This window comes from Priapulus caudatus, unplaced genomic scaffold (genome assembly GCF_000485595.1).
Source record: "Priapulus caudatus unplaced genomic scaffold, Priapulus_caudatus-5.0.1 Scaffold17, whole genome shotgun sequence".
NCBI classification, from domain to species: Eukaryota; Metazoa; Priapulida; class Priapulimorpha; order Priapulimorphida; family Priapulidae; genus Priapulus; species Priapulus caudatus.
The window spans coordinates 168,584-190,644 of record NW_014577078.1 but is presented as its reverse complement, the minus strand read 5'-3'; the positions used below and the strand labels follow the sequence as shown (position 1 = coordinate 190,644).

Sequence of the window (22,061 nt, the reverse complement as noted above, 5' to 3'; positions counted from 1 at the left end):
TGGTACTCTTACTAGCTGCGTTGTAGAGACTTAATTAAAAAAACATTGCCCGGCATCCAATCATGACGGGCATTAGCCGTGCTAGGAAAGATAATGGGAGATAAGGGCATAGCGATGCCCCGAAAGTCACCTCCACCCTGCCCCTGCAACCCGAAATCATTCATAAAATTATGGCGGAAAAACCGCCACTCATCCACGATAGCAGCCTAAGCCGCGTGCAGGATGGGATGCAGAACGTGGATCGAGCGCGTTTGGTCATGTGTGGAGCGAAGAGGTTTAGGAGCCGATACTCTCGCCCTAGATATCGTATGACAACGGTTGGTCTTGTTTTAGAGAGCAAAGAATTCTGCTTAATGCAATACCATGAAATTATTATAGACTCGCAGGCAAAGTAGAATAATGTTGTCGTGAAATAGCACTATTTTCCCGTTTTTCCGTTGTACACTCTAGGTATTATTAGCTCTTGATATAATATATGCATTTAGCTGCAAGGTTTATCAACTTTAACTGATGAACAAGTTTTGTTGACGTGTAAACGTTTTCATTTGAGGTCTAGCTTAGCCGATGTGTCTAATATAGAGATACAGAAATTAGTCTAAAGTTGACGCAGACAAATAATATTTTTAATGCAAGCAGAGGAGGAATGTAGTGTAGTCAATGTGTTATGTTACTGCAATCTTGTATGTACACACGATTGGCGACAGTATGGTGTATATAACACTTTACGGTAATAATAAACATCTGGGTCTTAGACCCGGTGTGATGAACAGAAAGAGACTTGTTTAGTTGAGTGTTTAGAGGCAAGAGCCTACAACACTACAATTACACAATCCTATATGCAATTCTAATGGCTGATGCCCTCCTAACCGATAATTTAACATTAGTTTAATACAAGCCTTAGAAGTATAACCACAGTTTGTGGGCCACACACCCACACGATATATCACGTGTGCTTTATTACCTCCGCGCAACGGAGATGCAACGGAGGTCATGTAATCGGTCTCGTGTGTGTGTGTAGCCATGGCGCGATCGATAGCACGTCGAGTCAGCGAGTGCCGAGTCAGTCAGCAGCCGCCACCAGCGAGCACATACATGTTACATGCTCGCGGGGAGGTATGCACTCTCCGTGAGTGCCCTCTGTCTAGTTGTTTTATGCATTTCAGCATACTCCCGTCAAGCTCGGACGTTACACAATGTAGATCTCTCCCCTGCAGTGAGCACAACGATCAAATGCAGTCACCTCGTGGCAAGGGTTGCCAGGGTGGTAGCCTCCAAGACTACCGGCCAGCGAGCCTACATGGTAGGGACTTAGCTGCATCTGATTGGCCAGAACCTATAAGCGAAGAGTTGCATTTAGAAAATCACTGGTTCACACTTCACTGCCCTGACAATGTAGAGAATTACAAAAGTAAACAAATTTGCAATGCACATATAATCTAAAAACACTAAAGCATTAAAGTAGACACATATTTAGTAGGGCTGTAACGATCCACCGAAATCGAATCGGATCGCGATTCTCTTCCCTCGATCCGATCCTCGATATTTTTCCACGTATTTTCGATTCCACTTCGATACCACTTTTTCCCTCCAATAGATGGCGGCACTACGCTATATACTGTGGAGTGTGGTGTTACTCACCAATGTTACTCAGCAGCTGTGCAGTGTATATGTACTCTCTAGACTCTAGTCTATTCACCATTTAGTATTCATTGGCAATTTCGAATAATTTATTATTGCAAAATAATGAAAATATAAAAAATAAGATACCATTTCAATATTTTGGGAATCTAATCGAAGGAATCGAATCGAGAGGCTAATATCGAGAACCGGATAGAATCGAGAGGCTTGTGTTATCATTACAGCCCTAATATTTAGTGAGATCTCACAATTTTTTAATATGAATACCGGAAAAAATCTTAAACATATCACCATATTATCCAGACATACTATCACAATTTCAAGATCTTATGCATAAAGAAATATGTGTATGGACCATGGTGATTCATGTTTAACCCTGCACTTTACCTGCATTGCTCGATTCTCTCCAGGAGTTGCTGCAGCCTCACAATCCGTTCCATTGGCAGGCAATCTACAACTCAACTGAGCATTGCCTAACAACTTGAACTTGATGCTGTCGGAAAGTTTTTGATTGGCAGTAATTAACTGCATTGTGTTAATGGGCACCAACGGTTCTTGTTGCCCATAAGATGTTATTGACGGATTAAATGCTTCTTCCACCTCTTTCAGGTACCTGTAAAAGTTTGGGTATCTTATTAAAAGTACACTATATGCTTTGGCCAGATTTTGAGATGGGGTCACAATATTATGCAATGCTATGGAGTGTACTGCTTGGTTTTTGTCACAAACCCTTTAAAGTTGCTCAACCTCGCAGCTAAATGCATATATATATAGACCTACTGTGAGCTCGTCTATGTTGCCAAAACTCATTAGAACTCATTTGTATTGCTACTTTCATAACATTTCTTCTCAAAATCTAAACGAAATTACTTCTCTTACGAAAGTAGCACCACAGTGATGTTTACACATCCGGGACACAGTGGAGCGATCGTTAACAGTTCTTTTCTATGATAACACAAGTTATTATTCATTATTATATGTTTATTCAGTACAAAATTGTGAAATTTGTTTAAACCATCGGGGCACGAATGATTTGGAAACAGTCCGTTGCTAAATATTGGCGCCACTATAGCTACAAATTTTGTCTTAACACCTCACACAATAGCGGTAAATTGTGTGAATTCAGCTCATGCAAGATTACGAGTTACAGCAACACGCTAGCAAATATATGTAAACAAATATCAGTACCACGAAGGTGAGTAATTAGTAGTCATAATAAGCTGAGGAACGTATACACTTGCTTCTTTATTGGTGGCAAACTTTGATGAGAAAAATCGGTTACGAATGCGGGAATCGGGTGTCTCACTCTTGTGTTATTATCTACTCTTGATATTACTTATGTAACCAGGAAACAAATATAGTGTTTTCGTGCCAGGAACTATTTGCGCTAGCGTAGGGTTACTGCTAGGTATGTGACATAACATCGACGTAATTTTGAGAATCCCTATGTTTGTAGCACGTCTCTGGCTCAATGAGAACATTTCGTGCTGTTTGCACACTGCGAGGTCGACTTAGGCGAGGTCGACTGTATGCTCAATGTGGCCTTTAGACTTTTATGAGCTTCCACTTAGTCAGATATTGATTTACTATGTACATTTTTGTTGTTGGAAAGCAAACCAAATTAATGAATTTATTTTCATGACTGTTATCTTACCTTACAGGTTCAAATAAAGCAAATCGTTTTCGGACATAATTACATTTTGATACGAAAACATGGCTTACTATGGTTTAAATGATGCCATGTTTATAACGAATGCTCTTAAACCACATTGGGGTCAGAAATTATGACTACCAATACAAACTTAAGTTCAAATCATATAGACTGTTATTGTCTAATTTTTAGGCACGTTGTACCTGCCACCTGCAGATACACAGAGAGAGTAGGGTAAATAGGATACAAAATGTTGCCATGAGCCAATTCACTAGTTTAGCATTGGTGCACTTTGCTTGTTCTCATGAGATGACTAGAGTTTCACAGTGAATGTGCTAAGTGCATGAATCCAAGTAACACAACATAGTTAAGCTCTACTTAATAGGATCAAAATAAAGTTCGAATAAATTAACGACACTAAATCAGTAGCCTGTGAATCCTACTTGTATGTCTGAATGAGGTGAAGTCTCATTTCCTGATGTTCAGTAAGTAGCTCCCTGAGCACATCTTGTGAATGCTGGTATTTCTGACATAGAACACCTTTCAAATAAGAGATGTCATTCAGCATGAGCCTAAAAAACAAGTGTCCTACATTATTCATAGGACAGTTATGAACAGGACCGAGTTCAATAGAATTAGAAGGCTGTTAACACAGACCTGTGTAACTACTCTATTGTATTTCTTTATATTTTGTGGCATATGTTATAATATTATATGATATATTTGTTATGGATTATTAATATGTCATTACGAGATTTTATATGTTAGTCATTGAAATGTTTGTTTGAAATATTGTGTGTTTATGTGCATGTCAAGCAGGTTAAACTTTTTAATTAAAGAAGCCAATCTTTAAGGATACTCTCCACCTTTTGCACGTGTATTGCTCTAATAAAGATTAAACGTTTATTGGCGAATGAATCGAATCAATCACTTGTTTTATTTATAGAGGAGATATATCTCTATCCTCAAGCCAACAAATTTCATGAAATTTCCGGCACCTAATTATGTTACCACACAAATTTTGAATTTTTATGTAAAAATGGTATTTTGGATATTTCTCAACTACCAGAAAGATTGAAGATACAAAATGTTAAGCACAATATGGACCAAAATAGTGCGTCAGGATTTTTCTTTAAGTTTCATATTTACCGAGAAAAATGGAAAAAACTGCTTAAAAATCAAGTTGTGTTAGAATTGAAAATTTTAGCGAATAGAGGCATAACTAATAAAATACGGCACTTAATAACAATCCCTGACGCACTTTTTTACAGCAATATGTACCATTAAAACGAGTGTAAAATTAAATTAATCCGAGTTGTAATCACAGAGAAATATCCATTTATACATCGGCTACTATGTCAGAAATCGAAACGGAGAAATCAGCGGTTTTCTATTTTTCACAATGATCGATCGCCTGTGTGCAAAATGGGTGAACGTATGTGAAATATCTAATGTTAGTACTTACTGCGACATATCCATGACTAACTGACACCACTAAATTGGTAATATGTTCCATGCACCTTGAGAAATTGTAGAAATTACGAGGTTACCACCGCACTTTCATGCAAAACGCGCGTACGATGTGTACTGCATGCCGTTACTAAGCTGTGTTAACAAACACGCGCCTAAATGCAAGGTGTGTAACAAGGGAGACGGGGCTATTTTCGGTCGCGCGGCAATTTCAACTATCACTGGCAGATGACAGCTGTAGGAGGGTTGATGCTGAATGATACTGGCTTAGTAAATATCATTAAAATTCTGGTTGTATCATGTCTCTGACGTCATCAGTGACGTCAGCTGCTGCTCACTACACGTGTACGCGAGCAATCAAAACGCTCTAAAAATTCACATGTACCATTATATGGAGAAATGAGCATGTACACAGGTGGCACATAGTGTTAGCCATCGAATAAAGTCGAAAATGAAAATCGGTAAAATCTTGCGTAAAACCTTGAGAGTATCCTTAAGTCAGATTGGCCTGGCATTCTGGAGTTTGGGTCAGTTGCCTGTCGTTCACGTTACCAAGAACTGTGACGATTGAGATGAAATACGTATACAGTCAAACTTCGTTACAACGTACCTCCAGGGACCTTAAGAATTAGTACGTTATAACGATAGTTCGTTGTAACCAATTCCCATAAAATGAATGCTAACGCAAGAATTAAAACATGAAAGTTTAATGATAATGTAACACCCATCTTTTGTTCCCATTATTTGCACTCAAAGAAATGAAAGCGCCCGCGTTAATTTCACTGATGTCATGGATGAGTTTAAATGTTGCTGATGCCACTGGATCAGTTCGTTTACTTACAACTTGTAAAATGCAGTAATCTTCGTCTGCGAAGTCCTGAAAAAGTGCTGCGTGCTGCAAGGTTTCCCGCTGTACGTTGTAAAGAAGGCCAGTATGCATTTTTCCAGTGAAAATTTGAACGTTGTATTGAAATTTATGTTATAGGTGTACGTTGTAAACAATACTGGCAAATGGAATAATGCATTACACAAATTCGGGACTTTTGGAGATGTGTGCGTTGTAGCAGTGTAAACGTTATAAACAGAGTATGTAGTAACGAAGTTCAACTGTATATATCTATCCAATTGGTCCAAATAATTTTGCAGCTGGGGCAGCCTCGTTTACGAGAAGGCCGCCATTCCAGGGCGTACATCTTTAGTCAGTTAAACTCGGAACAAGTAGACTGATAGACTTCCTTCACTGTCAGTCAATAATCCCCATTATTCAGGTGAAGAACAAGACACCGGCAAAAAATTGCATACATCAAATCACGTAAAATCACACAGGATAAGACAGGCGTTTATGTGTGTGTGTGTGTGTGTGTGAAAAAAATCTCATTTTCCTAAGCTAAATGATTTTGGAGAGCACATCGTCCTTGAAAATAAGTTGTAAGCAGTGTAATCTCAGAAAAATGCACTGAAGACAGAGCATAACTAGTTTTGTTTACCTGCTAGCTTGAAACTTGCTTCGCCACACATCACCCTGTATAGACAGTTTCTCTAGCTGCTCATACAAGCCCCTTATCCTGTGGGAATGAGATGATACCTCAGTAGCAAGTCTAGCGTTTGACTGGATCAAACAGTCAACCCGTTCATTCAGATCTTCACCAAGAGATGCCACTAGTAACTTCTTCAGCTCTGCATTCACCTGAATAAAAAAATAATCGAGTGAGCAAATATTGAAATGATTACCCGCAATGAACATTTAATGTATTGTAGAGATGTAATTCACACCTAGCATCTACAATTACGAGTTATGTGCAAAACTGCATAGACTGTATAAACATACCACAAGTGTTTTCAGTGAGCTGCAGCTTTGGTGTTATGATGAAAGTCAGTATGAATTAAAATATGAAATTTATACTTCATTAAAAAGCAATCTACATGAAACTAGGCAATTAATGTTTTTACTTTCAGTGAACGTTTTTCTTGGAATTGCCCAAATGCTGTATATAATGTGAAATATGCAAAATAAAGTGTTGCTGCAATCAATGCTTGAGCTAGCTGTGTTATTCTGTGTAAATCTGGCAAAGTAGACCCAAATATACTCTTTTACTTTAAAAGGGAAAGAGTAGACCAAAAACTGACTAGGTAGATGAACATAGACAAAATGGCACTATTAACCATTCTGAGATTTGACGAAATGGGAGTAGGCGAAATAGGAGTAGACGAAATGGGAGTAGGCCAATCGTGATGTTACCAATCTATGTTCTTTAAAACTGAAATAGGGTCCTCTGGGTTTTCACTTTGAGTCATAGACTGTGTCACAAAATACCAATGACTTCTAATTCATCTCATACTAGATTTCTGAAGGTTTTCTCTGCCTTATCGCTTGGGGTCTCTAATGCAGGGACTCTAGTATACAGGAAGTACCTGAGCAGTAAATGTAATAAGAAATTAACAGAACGGTATTGAATTTGAAGTACCTGGATCTGAATATGCAGCTGTGTGGCTAGAGCGTCTTTTTCGTCAAACAACACCTTCTTTTCCATATCTGACAGATGATGTCTGTGTTTAAGCTCGAGCTCTTCTCCTCCAAGAGTGAATCCATGTGAAGAGTAGATATCAACAGCCGTGCTACCTGGCATGACCGTATGAATACTGGTAGATGACATTATTTTTTCATAACTTCTGTCAGACCCACTAATTGGCAACACGTCTTTCAAGGGCCCATTTTGCTGTGATACAGGCCAGCACTGCTGCACACTATCGGTCACATCCGTTGATCGAGATTCCATTGTGTAATTATCTGTGGGTAGCACACCATCTACGCTGCCACCCTCCAGCAAACGTCTGTCAATGTGAATGCAGCTGTAGGGGCTGATGTCCTTCATCTCAAACAACTTCTGTTTCATATCATCTACTCTACTATCTGAATGTTTGGTTCTTGAAGAGCTTCTGTTCACTTTGCATAGTCCATTAACGGGTAGCCTGCCAACAGCACCCTTGCATGGTTCCCAGGGAACATACTTCATTGGTTTTGTGTTTGAAGATCGGCTACGGTGCGACTTGGGCTTCAACATTGAAGATGACATGAGCTCTGAAATACAATAAAACAACACAACCATACATGTGTAAGTGTATGCCACCAAATTGATAATAACAACAAAGACGGAGAACTGACTCCATTACGTAATTCTTAAAATCTCAGTTTTAATTTGCATATATATGCAGCAATGTATCTTTAAACATAAAACGTAATCTAATAAAATTGAAGTTTTTTTTCTGAATATTAAGCAGCAACCTCCATGCCAATGATATGGTTAGACAAAGCATCAAATGTAAGCAATATAAAATTAGACAATGGATACTTGGAAAGTAAATATATAATAATATATATAGTATTATACTATATATATTTGAGTATTCAATAACCATAGTCTCTAGTAGTAGAGTCTATAACATTTTTGCAATCAATGGGCCAGGCCAAATGGTAATGAAATTACAAGGACGTTCAGTAGTGAAATTTGTTGATACAGCTTTTGTTTTAATTGCATTCTGGGTGTTTTACCGGATCAATATATTGTCCTCGGCGATTGATTTACCCCTACCTACAACATTATCCTAGCAGCCACCAGAGTTAATGCTAGTGGACAGTACCACTCGGGGCAGTGCTCCGGCTAATTTGTGAGTAGTAGGTCTCAGGGGAGAGATAGTGAATATAGAAATAAGGTGTGGATATAGAAATCAGTTAACCCTAACCCTAATCCTAACCCTATCCCTAATTCTAAAATAAAACAAAATTAGCCAAAAATAATAAAAAATAAAATAAACTCACCACAAAAAAGGACACAAATGAGTGAGTGAGAAGAAGTGTTTTAATTGAGCGACCATCGACGTACATTACAGAAATGAAGAGAATATATGGGAGAACTCCCATTATATTCTTTTTATTTTTATGTGTAATTTTTTATGTGAAAATAAATGTTTGAGATGTGAAAGTCTGAGATGTGGGCGAGTGATGGCGTTACACCTAAATGATCGCCATTTAACGTTTTTATAATATTCAGATTTAGGCACTGCCTAAAAGCGGAGCTCCCGATGTGTAACGTGTAAGATTGAGAGGATACGCTTATTCCACGTAGCTGCTATATACCACGTGACAATGGTGTTTCCCTGCCCATAACACAACTTTTGTCAAAGGTTAATTGGTTGCATGGAAGTGTTTACTTCGTATGAATTTTTCTAGGCAGTAGCACACGGTTGCCATCTGTATATCGCAATAATAATTTATAAACCAAAATGAATCACAATTTGTGATGGTAGATGGCGCTATACCCGCTTTGATGTTTCTTAGCGATGACGTTCGAAATAAATAGGTTATGCTGCGTTCCGACATGTTTTGTAAAACTTTACTCTAATATAGAAGTTTTATCGACAGGGTGGAGAGGAAATACCAATTTTGCATTAAAGATATTGTCAATGAAATCTTGGCAATTCCCATTTTTGCCAAAACATTGCCGTGGCTCGAAAGTACGTCGACTGGCGTGCTCCAAAATAGGACGTTCAATATGGGAGCATAGCAGTAACAACTATACCCAATTTCAAACATGTGGGTCGAACGGTTCCTGAGTTAACTTATCGATGACCGTAGCCAAATGTTGACGGAAGGACGGACGTACGACGGACGACGACCCATGGCAATAGCTCAGCTTGACGATGTGAAGGTGAGCTAAAAATGAATGAATGTGCTCCTAAGAAATATTTGAGACATACTGTATTCCGTTTAGTTGGGTTCAACTAAATTCTACTGAAACAACTTTATTAACCAATATACTATTAAAGTGAATAAACAATTACTGTATCGTTTGATATATTCATTGTAGGTGAATAATTAAACCATTTTATAACCATGTAAAATCTCTTTCTTACGCTTGCATGCCGCATTACTTTTAGAGAACAATTTGAAATTTAGGAGGACCATCTAAAATTTAGGAGTACCATCTAAATTTCAAACTAGATGGTCATGTGGACCATCTCTTTTTTTCTCCTTATTTCTACCCCTGGTAATCACTCATTTTGTTTAAAATCAAGTAACAGTAAGGTTACTATGAGTACTTGCTAAATCCTGTACATACAATAAGATGAGACACTTGACCAAAATACTGGGGGCAAGCTCGATACTAGAGCCAACCAATGGCCGTTGATGCACAAAAACGGCAGAACATCGTAATTAAACAATGGCTCATCAGTCATATATGCTAAAAACTGCAGTTCAGAGGTGTTTTACGATCATAAGAATAAATAACAATGAAGAAAGTATTAGTAAGCATGATATGTACCAAGAGTACATAGTGCATAATTGGTAAAATGGGAAAATAGTGTTATTTTATAGCAAAATTATTTTATTTTAAATGCAAGTCTATAATAAGTTGATAGTATTGCATTACGCAGCTCATGCCTTACTCTCCAAAACAAGACCGATTATCTCTACGGCACTCCTAGGCTGAGATATTGCATTGTACTCTTAGCTCACTCATGCATTATGTACGGGTGTAGGCTAACGATTCACTGATACATCGGTGAACCTCGGTACAGAACCTCACAAATAATTCCTTTTATATTCAATTCTTGCTAATGAATTAATTTATTGAATGAACTCCCACTCAGCATCAGATAAATATCCTTCCCTGTCGTAGAAAACTGGGTCAATATATGTGGTACGCTTGTATTGCCACCAAAAGCGTTACTGCAAAACAATTGTAGGGACAGTGATTTTCCGTTTCAAATAATTGCCTTTTCCATTTGGGAAAATCATGAATTCCGTTTCAAAGTAAAGAAAAAATGGAAATTCCGTTTTGCCATAGAGATTGTACACACCAAAAATGCAAATTTCCATTTACATATATTTGCATGAAAAAAAAGGTATTTGGTACAACCTTTGAAAGAACCTGTAGGGTAATGTGTTCATAATAAAATTATCAGTACTGAAAAATGAAAATGAACTTACTGAAAATAGCTTTTTTATGTGTTGTGTTCATGATAAAAATAACCACAGAAAGCTAAAAATGCCTAGATGCATGTTCAGGCCACTGACTGACAGTTGGGTTGGCACCGAAACACAGGGCTACCAAAAGTCGTAATTGTAAGTCATTTCACTCTGAAACTTGTCTGAATGTAAACCATATCATTACCAATGCTATTGTCGACAGTTTTTTTGTGATTTTATTGAAATTTCTATGTTGTAATATGTTCAAATTACGTTTTCCGAGTTTTTCCGTTTGAAAATATCTTTTCCGCTTCCAATGGCCGTTTCCGTGTTTTCCGTCCGTTTCCCGCGATCGCGGAAAATCACTGTCCTTACAATTGAAAGTGCTGATTGACTGGTGCGTGTCGTTACTGCGCACGCACTGTGTATGGTGCTCGTGCGAGTCGAGCTGGTGAATACAAGTCAGTCTAGAGCACAAACAGTACGTAGATATCTGGGAGCTCACCGATTGGTTACTACATATTTCTATGGGTTTGACATACTCATAATACGTTTATGCCATGAAAGATTGGAATATGTATTATAAAACTAAAATAACATAGAATTTGACAATTCATTTGAACTTCAAATTACAATATTAACCAATCAGTCATGAAATACACCAGAGTCTGCCCTTGTATTCGTACATGATATGACAAATTTATCATACCATGTAATTTACAATATCTCTGTTTCTGTCTGTGTATCACGATACATATTGTATCATGACCTACATATATATCGAGATACGTATATAGTATTGTAACCCTAGCGAATCGATACACCTCTAGCGATACGGGCGTGTAGAAATTGAGTTGAACACGTCTTTTGCGCTTAAGATTGCTTCGGCTTTTTGCCTATCGTTTTCCGTCCCCACTTGCAGCGCTGATCAATGACATCACTGGTCAAATTGTGTCTCGTCACAAGTCTATACTATAGTAACAGGGTATCGTTGCACAGACCAAGGTTACTGTTAACGTAAACAATTAAGAACACGAAGCCGTGTCCATTAGTACTGGAACTAGCAGGGTTGAGAAAGATATATAGGGCCACATTTTTTTGTTTTGTTGGTTTACAGAATTTTTGTTGTTGTTGTTGACTCAATAAAATAAAAAAAATAAAAAATCATTGTTGTTTTGTCAGATTAAACAAGTCAAAATACAGTGATACTGTTATACATGATATTAAAGTATTTTAAGAAAACTAAATAAAAACAAAACTCAACTTGTAATTACTTTTACTTTTATTATAAACTGTTTGTGCAAGTTAACATTTTTTTTATTCATATTTCTTGGAGAAAAGGTCGGCGGGAATAAAAACAAGTGCCGCGGAGCGACAGCGCTCATCTAACGTCTACTGAGGTGACTCTGTGGTGGAGTGGTCGGATTCTAGTAAACCCTGTTAGTCCCAAATGTGTTCACATACACGCCGAAACAGTGGAAGGCACAGGGATGGTATCAGGAACCTTCTCAAAGGAATGTTCGTTCGGATCCGTATGAAGTTGACCACGAGATGGCGATACGTTTAAGTGTCTTAAAATTAAAGATGGAAGCTCCCATCGTACGTAGTTAGCAACAAACTATTTGCAGACAGAATAGGTAAGCACTCATCCATTTACCTACGCAAGCCTGCAGGCTGAAATAGAGAGCTGACACCTGTAACTAATTAATGCAGGCAAAAATTACACAATACTATCACCACTACATGCACTTGGCAGTAGCCACTGGCAGTGGCATACTTTACATGTAACATACTGACAGTACAGAATGCCATAGAAATTATACGATTTAAGGAGCATAAACCTTCTTTAACCAAATTTAGCTTTTGAAATTTCATTGTGACATTGTAGCCTCATACATCCAGGCATGTATAGATTCTACTAGCAAACCCGGCAGTCAAATTCTTTCTAACAGACAGTCAACAAATCCATGTTTAACTCTCCTCTTGAGGGTCAAAAGGTTATCTGACACTTACTCTTCGCATGTCAGCAGAAAGTAGATTTCATGGTCCTTTCAATAATGCCATAAAAATGCTAGGTCACCGCTGAAACAAAAAAGTTTTCAATCGCTCCGTCAGACCATGTCCTCAGAAAATGTCTAAAATCTGCCCTGTGCCCATTACCTTTGACCTGTAACCTCCAATTTCGGCACAGTGATGGCTTTCCTACCATGATGCTATACACCGACTATCACGAGCCTAGGTCGAGCCGTTTAGATTTGTGCCGCAATTCTGCATTTCCTCCCTATACCTTAAGTTAAGGAGTGAATGTTCCCCCTTCTTTTACACCTCTTGACCTTTGACCTTTGACCAACTCGTTTTCGGATTACCCCCCCACGTCACGAATATCGTGACCGTACGTCGAGCGGTTAAGATTTGTGCCCAACTGTTGACGGACGGACGGACGCACGGACGATCATGCGATTCTACAAGCTGCATCTGACTATGTCAGATGAGCTAAAAATACAGATTTTCAATTATTTTTTTTCGTTTTTCTTGAAAATTCGGGTCGGCGGATCTGTAAACCAACAAAATAAAAAATTCTCACCTAGGAGTCGAACTCATGTGGAAAGTTTTCCATATGGGTGCTGAAATGGCGAAAGGGATACTCAGTGGTCTGGTCACTGTTACTTTTAGCTTGGTTTACGTTTTGTCCAGGTTTTAGCACGTTCCATCTCTAAAAATGGTTACGCCAAGTATTCTGCAAATAATAACAAACAGATTGGGTGCTTCTCATCTTAAATTAATTACTTAAGTTATGTCATCCAAAAGTGATTTGATTGCAATAATGGTTGCTCAATGCATGGTTAGTCATGGTAAAACTATATTGCGCAAGCGATCCACATCACCGTAGGCCTACAATCCTAGTTTGGGTCCCCGGCCCTCATTTTCGCAAATGTGGCGGTAGGCCCTATAGAGACTTTAAAATCGACAGGGCTCTTCTTCTGGGTCTTGCTTATTCATCTCTACCAAGAAACATGTCCTTGTTCGCAGAGAGGCGAAAGAAAATGGCGTTGAACCGAGGCCACGCGCCTGTTTACGCGTTTGAGTATCTTTCGGGATTCCGACGTTCGCGTTTCATTTATATTCACGCTGCTACAACTCCACGTTGTACGTTGCTCATTTCATGAATCATTTACGCACTTATACTACGTGGTATCCGCACTCAATTCCATCAAGAAAGGCGGATGTTACGTTTTTTCCCCCTTAAGACGATGGTAAAACAGTCACGATTATAAAAATTCGTGCACGTAAAAAATAATGCACGATTTCGATTTTTCTGTTGCTTGCTGCCATCTAGCGTCGCTGTGAAGAAACAACCTACAAGCATCACTTTTTATATGTATACAATCTGAATCAAGAACATATTAAGAAGGTATTAAGAGCGTATTATGTATGTATGTATGTATGCGAAGGATACAATGTATATTCATGTTCATATTTTATAATGCGACAATTTCCACCATTGCGTGCGTATAGTTTTGTATATTGTAACGTTTTCCTCTTTTATGGGCGATTGATCAGGTCGTGATCGTCCCACAGTAAATGTTTCACATACGTTCACCAATTTTGCATACAGGCGGTCGAGCATTATGAAAAATAGTAAAACGCTGATTTCTCCGTTTCGATTTCTCTCTGCCATTACAACTCGGAATAATTTAAAGGGACAGTAGCTTCTAGGATTTTACTGCATACAACTGTACTTACTGTATAACAAATCGTCTATACCCACACGTATTTGTTACCAGATACATAATTTAATTGTTATCACACATTACACATCAACGCTACGAAATTTGAATGGCGCCATGACACCCGCGACCGTGCTGCCACCCTGAAAAAGTTGCGTATTTGACAATTTATTTTGCACGTTACAGACCGAGGGCTAATCACAAAAGTGCAATTATATTAATACCTAAATGCTATTTAACCGAACGATATTCATTTTAGGGCACATTTATCCATATTATAACTGAAACTACATGTCGTTTATAAGATATTACAATCCTTTTGCTTTTAAATTAATAAATAAGAAACACCCTTGGTCTGTAGCCCTTGGCTGGAAAGTGGTTTTGCGCAACTTATCAGATCGTGTGCTTTAAGTGGCGCCACCGTCGTTGCAATCAAACTGTAGTCGTTAGTTTTAAAACATTAAAAAAATAATATTTCTAATGGTGATTGAACCATGAAACTTTTTCTGTAGCGTAATTATAACCTAAATTAGCTGAAAATAACCCTAGAACCTAGAGTAAACTCTCCCTTTAATTTTACACTCGTTTTATAGGTAAAACATTGCTATAAAATGCGCATCATCGTTTGTTATTAATATTAATTCTAACTATCATATGGCGCGAACGATTTCAGTTACATTTCTATTAATTCTAGCTATTATAGAATATATTATACAGACATACCATGTCTTAGCCTTAATCTCTGTGAATTTTGAGTCTATATTGAAGCACGATTAACGGATTAGTCTAATTAATTATAGTAAATATGCACGCGTGGTACCGCTCATAGTCATAGACTAATACACGCGCGGCTATGACCGGTGAAACGAAACGTCACGAATTCTATTTTTATCCTCCAATCACAGGTCGGAGCAATTCCTCTGTTTACGCATTTTAGCTGTTAGACGCATGTGTGTTTTTACTGTTTGAATGTTTCTCACCATTTCAACGCTCGCGTATTTCACGCGATTTCACTTACAATCCGTGAGCTGCGGCCCTCACATTTCTCTTCGTATTTGCGCGCGTCACTTACGCGCTTATATTAATTGGTATCCGCCGTCAATTACCTCAAGAAACGTTGATATTGGGTATTTCCCGCAAAAAGCAATATAAAAATGCAGAATTGCACGTCAACATTCGTCCATGACAGTCACACTGATCGCTACTGCCATCTAGCGTCGATGTATAATCAGGATTTAGATTTTTTAGATTTTATATTTTGAAATTTATTTACGCTTTCAAGTATATTACATTTTTACAAATATCACAAAAATAAATACAGCGAGGGAGGGCGAATTGACTATACAGTCTTCAAGTCAGCCACTCCGCAGAGATATCTTTTATCCACTCCTGATATCCGATATCTGAGATCCGGTACTTGGCCGTAGGCTGAGCAAATTCCTACGGGGGGGGGGGGCAAAATTTCATGACTCAACTGTGTAATGATGAGCAACGCCCATATAGCGTAGTGGGGGTGGGTCTGAGACAAGGTTTTCACGGATAAGTGACCAAAAAATCACGTTAAATTTGCTCCAAAATCTATTGGGGGCAGCTACACCCCTTGCCCCCCAGAGGCTACGGCCCTGTTCTACCATCTGTTCTACTAATATTTTATCCTGTGTCAAAATGTTATGCTAATATGGTAACTCTGACTTTATTCTAGCGGTTGTTGTATTACATTTAAGTCAAATTAAGGTTATGATAGCAAGCTATGTTTATGTTTACTCACAATGTTAATTACATGTTACGTTATTTCTGCATTTGTGTTTCCAACCTTTTTCCCAATTTTGCAAGAATCTTGTGATACTTCCGTACTTATATATATTTGTCATTTGTACCAGTATGTTGTAGCAGTATATGTTATTGTAATTGTCTCCCTATATTATGCTAACAGCTTCCACTTTTATCCTGGCAGGTTGAACCTAAATGTGTATTATTATTTTTAATTAAACTTGTATTAATTAGGTTATATTAATTATTTCTGAAATAGTAGCTATAATCATTTGCTTAGTTTTCCACGAATTTTGCGCTCTTCCAGCATTCATATGTATCTTTATCTTATTTTTTTAGCAGCTATGGAATGTTATGCTATTTATATTGAAATGTTATCAAATTTGTACCAGCGTGTTGTGCTATGTGTAGCATAATATTGTTCTATTTGTATCAGTTTGTGTCTAGTTTAAAAGCATTACTTTTATCTGTAATTTCTCTCTTAATTTTAGGCATTTAGTGTTACTTTTTCAGGCCCGTAGCCAGCTTTTTATTGGGAGGGGGGGTTCGTTTTTTTTATTTTGGCACAAAGTGAGGGCGCGTAGCGACAGAGCGAGAAAGGGTGTGGGAGGTGGCGTGTCCCCCCTCCCACACGAGGGAGTTTTTGCAATTTTTACACTAAAATGGAGCGATAACAATATACGGCATAACATATATGCCTATTATGCAGTTTTTTTCTTCTTTTTTTGGTATATAAATCGTGAAAAAAAATCTTGACGCACGATTTTGGTACAAATTGTATTTAACTTGTGGTAACAAATGTTGCTTTCACACCTTTTGTAGTAATTGAGAAATATCCAAAATACTATTTTACATAAAAATTCAAAATTAGTGTTTACACATATATAATTATATAGGCGCTGGAAATTTCATGAAATTTCATGGCTTGCACATAGAGATACAGCTCATCTATACCAAAAATTGAAATTGAAATTGAAACAGTACGTGGGATTGATTCGTTTTATCTGTCAAGAAACATTTACTATTCAGAGTCCATAACCTATGCCATAACCAATAAAAAAAAAGCTTTTTGTGATACCGCCAATCACCGCTATGGTGGCGTTGAAAAGAACGATTTGGGCACCGGTAGGTGAATTGGGAGATTAATCATTTTAGTTCTCACGACATTAGATGTATCGTGCTTGCAAATTTAATTACAATATGAAATAATAATTATTATATAATACTAAATAGTTTAAACCACTGCAGTGTATATATATTTTTTCTTACGATCATGAACCGTGTCGATTCAAAACACCCTGTTCGGATGCCAGATTCAAATCCCTTTAAGGGACCAAATTTGTCTACCGTGTCAATGTCGATGTTTCTATGATTCACTGATTGTGAGGTGGATCCGTTGATTTCAATATAATTTGGACGATACTTGTACATGCTACGCCATTCGCTATAAACGTACATGTGAACATGCCCTTTTTTAGTAAAAAGAAGAATAAGGATAGTGCGGATGGACACGGTGTCGGCGAGGATAAACATGACTCTTCGTACAAAGATGGCGCCGGAAGTGGTTACGGGGCTGCATTACCAAATTCTGAGCCAAAATCCTCACCGACAAGACCACACACTCAAGCACAACCACCTAGGACACAGCAGTCTAACGGGACACCACAGCCCAATGAAGGAAATCATCAGGAAACATCCCGTCAACGACTAGTATTTCACGTGCAACAAGCCCAAGGCAGCCCTACCGGGATCATCTCAGGTTTTACCAACGTGAAAGAGTTGTACCAAAAGATTTCCGAGTGCTATGATTTTGTGGTATCAGACGTGAGTGAAGTTCTAATCCAATGTTGTCTTCGTCGTTGTTATTGATAATTTGTTTTGGCATGTTTATATAGGCGTATCATGATATAATCTTGATGACACTGATCCAGTAATCTTGCGCATTTGTTTGGCAGTGGCTACGGGTACGCCAGCCGTATCTTAATGTCTCGAGGCTACGGGTACGGCAGTCCATTCTTTCATACTTAACGACACAAGATGCGCGGTGGCGCTAGATTTCGGAAATAGACGCCGTCGTGTCGTTGTGTGTAATTATTATATATAGTTTAGAAGTAGCAGGAAGCCCTAGACCTAACGCCTGAAACTAACTGCGCTAAATGTCATATGAGCCTAGAACCTAAAGCCCTAACCCTATCTAACCTGAGAGCGAGAAGTGAAGGAGAGAGAGAGGCGAGCTTAAGACGCGTGATCCGAGTCGGCGCGTGACCTGTCCAGCCGACTGTTCGCATGTTTTTCGGGCGCCACTCATTGTTTATGATCAACTGGAATCCGTATACTAATAGGCTACTAATTACTAAGTAATAACTAAATAGCTTAATAGTAATGAACTAATAGTAACTACAGCACTGATACTGAATAGTCGATACTATCAAATTATCGATGATTCCGGATCACAAGATTGCTGTGAGACCTGTTTCCAAGAGCTTGCCAGTGGCCAAATGTGAATGGTTCAATTGATTACCAGAGCACATGCAAATATTGAGCGTTTGACGCGCTAGGCAATTGGATTGCTGTTCGTGAGTATCTATGCAACCAGTCAGTGATGAGTAGGGATCACAGTGAAAACATGAATACTGGTTCGAAGATATTTTCCAATGAATATGCTCCTCTAAGGTTACTTATAGCACCCTGCGAGTTCTCTAGTACTATAGCCCGGCCGACGGAGTCGCTAGCTCGGACAGTGTCATAATACAGAAGGGATAGATAACAAATTCATGCCATTAGATCATAATCTAAGAAACAAATGGTGCTCAAGCTGATCGCTATTACCTAAGAGAGAATGCACACACACCAAAACGTAAAATCTGCGGCTTTCTAACATCCTACTGCGCCTATCAACGATGGATCATGCTCGTCCCCTCCGCCCCCCTCCCCCCACTCTATCTTTTTGATAACACTACCAACAACTTTACTAGTTCGACGAATGCGGTATTATGCTATGCGGTAATTGCCTGACCTCAAAGAAGACACACCGGGCGTGCACAATCATAAGCAGAGCAACGCATTTGAAAACAAAACAACAGTAGTGGCTAAGAACTTTGAGAATAACAGATAAATACCCTGGAGACCCCCATAAAAACCTCTCGTAAGTTAACCGATTAATTTTAAGTCTAATGTTAATGCTACAAGTGCTTAATTTTAGAGCAGTTGCAGAAGCACCACTTTAAATAAACTTCCTTAATAAAACTTACGATAGCCAGGCAACCTTCATACACAAGGCTCTGAATTGGATGGAATCCGACACAAAATTTCCAAATCACTACCATTATTCTGTACACCACAGTACTATTAGGCATATTATGATGGGCTAAACACATATAAATAAATTGATGAATATTGACGTGGTCACTGAATAGAATTCTGCACAACAAGACAAATTTCTCACACTGACACCAACACAGACGCGAGAATCGTTGGCAGAGCGTTGCAATGACGAGGCGCTTGAAACAAGAGAACAAATGCCGATACGTCATTTATAAATGTATGAATCTTGTGTTTTATTAGCGGTAAGATAATTATGATTTTGACGTTTTTTCAAGAAAAACCACGAGCGATTTTATTCATTATTGATAAAATATAATACTCACCTATAATTTGTAAAATTCGTTCCGTGTAAATGGTTATCCTTCACTTTCTAAATATCTAAAAGTTAAGGAGGGAGCGTCTATATCCTTTAATGCGCCCGTGGTGCTTGGCGGCTGCTAGTTAAGAAAAAGTTACCGGAGAATTTTTAATTCTCTTAAACTGCCTTTAGTCGAAGTTTCCTGCATCGCTTTAAGAGAAAACTAAGTATTAAGAGGTTAATGTAAGACTAATTTTTTTTCCTGGTCAACCGGGCCCCCAAAAGTGTCAATTTGAAGGTGTTCAACAAAGATAGTGAGATTCTCATGTTGATAGATAAGTGTTAAAAAAGCCCGATCCTTTTTACGTTTTGGGATAAAATTTTTGGTCCACATCAGTTGGAACTATTTGCTGTAGCTATTACATCTATGGCAGAATGTCTAATAGCCGCGTGCGCAAGGCAGATCCGCGGGCTATAGTCTATCTAGATGCACTATAGCCCGGCATACATTGACTCCGCCGCAGGGCTATCGAGACATTTTGTCAGTCTAGATGTTTCGCTGCCGTGAGCAAGACAGTCCACAAAGTTCCCGGACGGGAAAAAATCGCCCTATTAACAAAGACGCACACGAGGTCAGGAGTCTTTTTAAGCATTATCTATCTACGTCAGACCAATCGGATCCCCTCTTCTTTTTAGAACATGCTTTCCACAACTCTTACACCATGTAATATTATTTCTTATTAATAGCCTTTATTCTCGATCAAGCATAGTCAGCACAGGGGGGCAGCAGGGGATAGAAAGAGAAGGACACTGGCTGTGAGGAGTTTTGTGACGGAATATTGTGGCGATGGCCGGGACAGTAGAACCGTTGAGGACGAGAGATGAAGCGTCAGGGTAGACGGCGTGCAACGCCTGATGCGGAGGCCGGGGGAAGGATAATGTAGGATAGGACGCAAAACACATGGCAGCTATGGTGCATGTATATACAATACCGGTGACGTCACGCGTTCGCACGCCACAATATTTCAAACTGTACAGCCAGTAGTGCTGACTTGTGAGGAATAAAGCTAATTTAAAGGCATAAATACATGGTGTAAAGTTGTGGAAAGTGTTCAAAAAGATAGGTGAGATGTCCACGTAGATAGATAAGTGTTAAAAAGCCTGATCATTTTGCGTTTTGTGAAGCGATTTTTCGTGGGTACTTTGGGAACTGTTGCAGCAGCGAAATCTAGCTGAACATGTTCTATAGCCCTGCGGCAGTCAATGTACGCGGGCTATAGTACTAGAGCTACCATTTGGGCAGATCAGGATGAAGCAATCCTGGGGCCTGTTGTCAGAAACAAAACTAGTCTTAACATTAACTTCGACTCGTAAACCGTTGACAGAAATATCGTAATTTAGTTACAAGAACGAAAATCTTCTCAAATTTTCTCTTAACATTACGAGATCCTAGACCTCTTCATAACTTTAAGATTAAGCTGAAAATAACACATTTACACACAGAATTGCAATTATAATAATGATATATTTTATATTTTAAAATTAGTAAAGTGTGTTTTTCATGGAAAACACGTCAGAAATATTACTTAAGTTATCTACCGATCGTATACCAAAACAAACATTTACAACCAGGGTTCGACACTAATGCTAGTCTGTTGGTCCGAGACTAGTAAAAAATCAGAAGGACTAGTAAATGCCCCATAGCCGTTAGTCCTGCGGACTAGTTATTTTCCCCATCCCTCATTGTCCCAATTTCCCATCCTCCCATCGATTTTACTATAGTCCCTGGCAGCAGCTTCTCTCAACCAAGATCCAAAGAGCTATATATATCAGTGCTCGAAATAAGCGTTGTCCGGTTGTCCGAGACAACCAGAATTTGTGCCGGACAACCTAACCAGTCTGAGACATTGTCCGGTGGACAACCAAGAAAAAAGTTGACGAAAAAACGCACTTTATTTATGTTTTTCTCAGGGGTTCTCCAAGAGCACTTATAGCCTTGTGGCCCGCCATTAATCAATGGTGTGGGAAAGCGACGCATACCAGCTGCTATTTCCAACACTGGTATATGTCAGGTTTTCTGATTTATGAGAGCTGAACTCGATTTGGAACCAGCAAACCAGCAAGTTCACCCCTACATTTTGGTATTTTTATTCCATTATTATTTTGAATTTTCCGATGGCTTTGCCCATGCGAAACAAACAACATGCAGTGGGG

At 38.6% G+C, this 22,061-nt stretch overlaps 2 protein-coding genes across 2 annotated transcripts in view; one reads left to right on the top strand and one right to left on the bottom strand.

Moving 5' to 3' along the window:
• Window positions 1–601: 601 nt before the first annotated feature.
• Window positions 602–15,644, bottom strand: LOC106810966 (golgin-45-like). Its single transcript, XM_014814468.1, has 7 exons — window positions 15,436–15,644; window positions 7,225–7,838; window positions 6,247–6,446; window positions 3,733–3,861; window positions 2,026–2,251; window positions 1,146–1,333; window positions 602–954 (listed from the first exon to the last, which is right to left on the bottom strand). The coding sequence occupies exons 2-6, from the start codon at window positions 7,831–7,833 to the stop codon at window positions 1,187–1,189; spliced, it is 1,311 nt and encodes a 436-aa protein (XP_014669954.1). The 5' UTR covers window positions 7,834–7,838; window positions 15,436–15,644; the 3' UTR covers window positions 602–954; window positions 1,146–1,186.
• Window positions 15,645–17,558: 1,914 nt separating this feature from the next.
• The window catches only part of LOC106810901 (PDZ domain-containing protein GIPC3-like), a 19,692-nt gene continuing 15,189 nt past the window's right edge, over window positions 17,559–22,061 (top strand). The window contains exon 1 of the mRNA XM_014814375.1: window positions 17,559–18,049. Within this exon, the coding sequence (XP_014669861.1) occupies window positions 17,690–18,049 (360 nt within the window). The 5' untranslated portion in view covers window positions 17,559–17,689. The remainder of the gene's footprint in view (window positions 18,050–22,061) is intronic.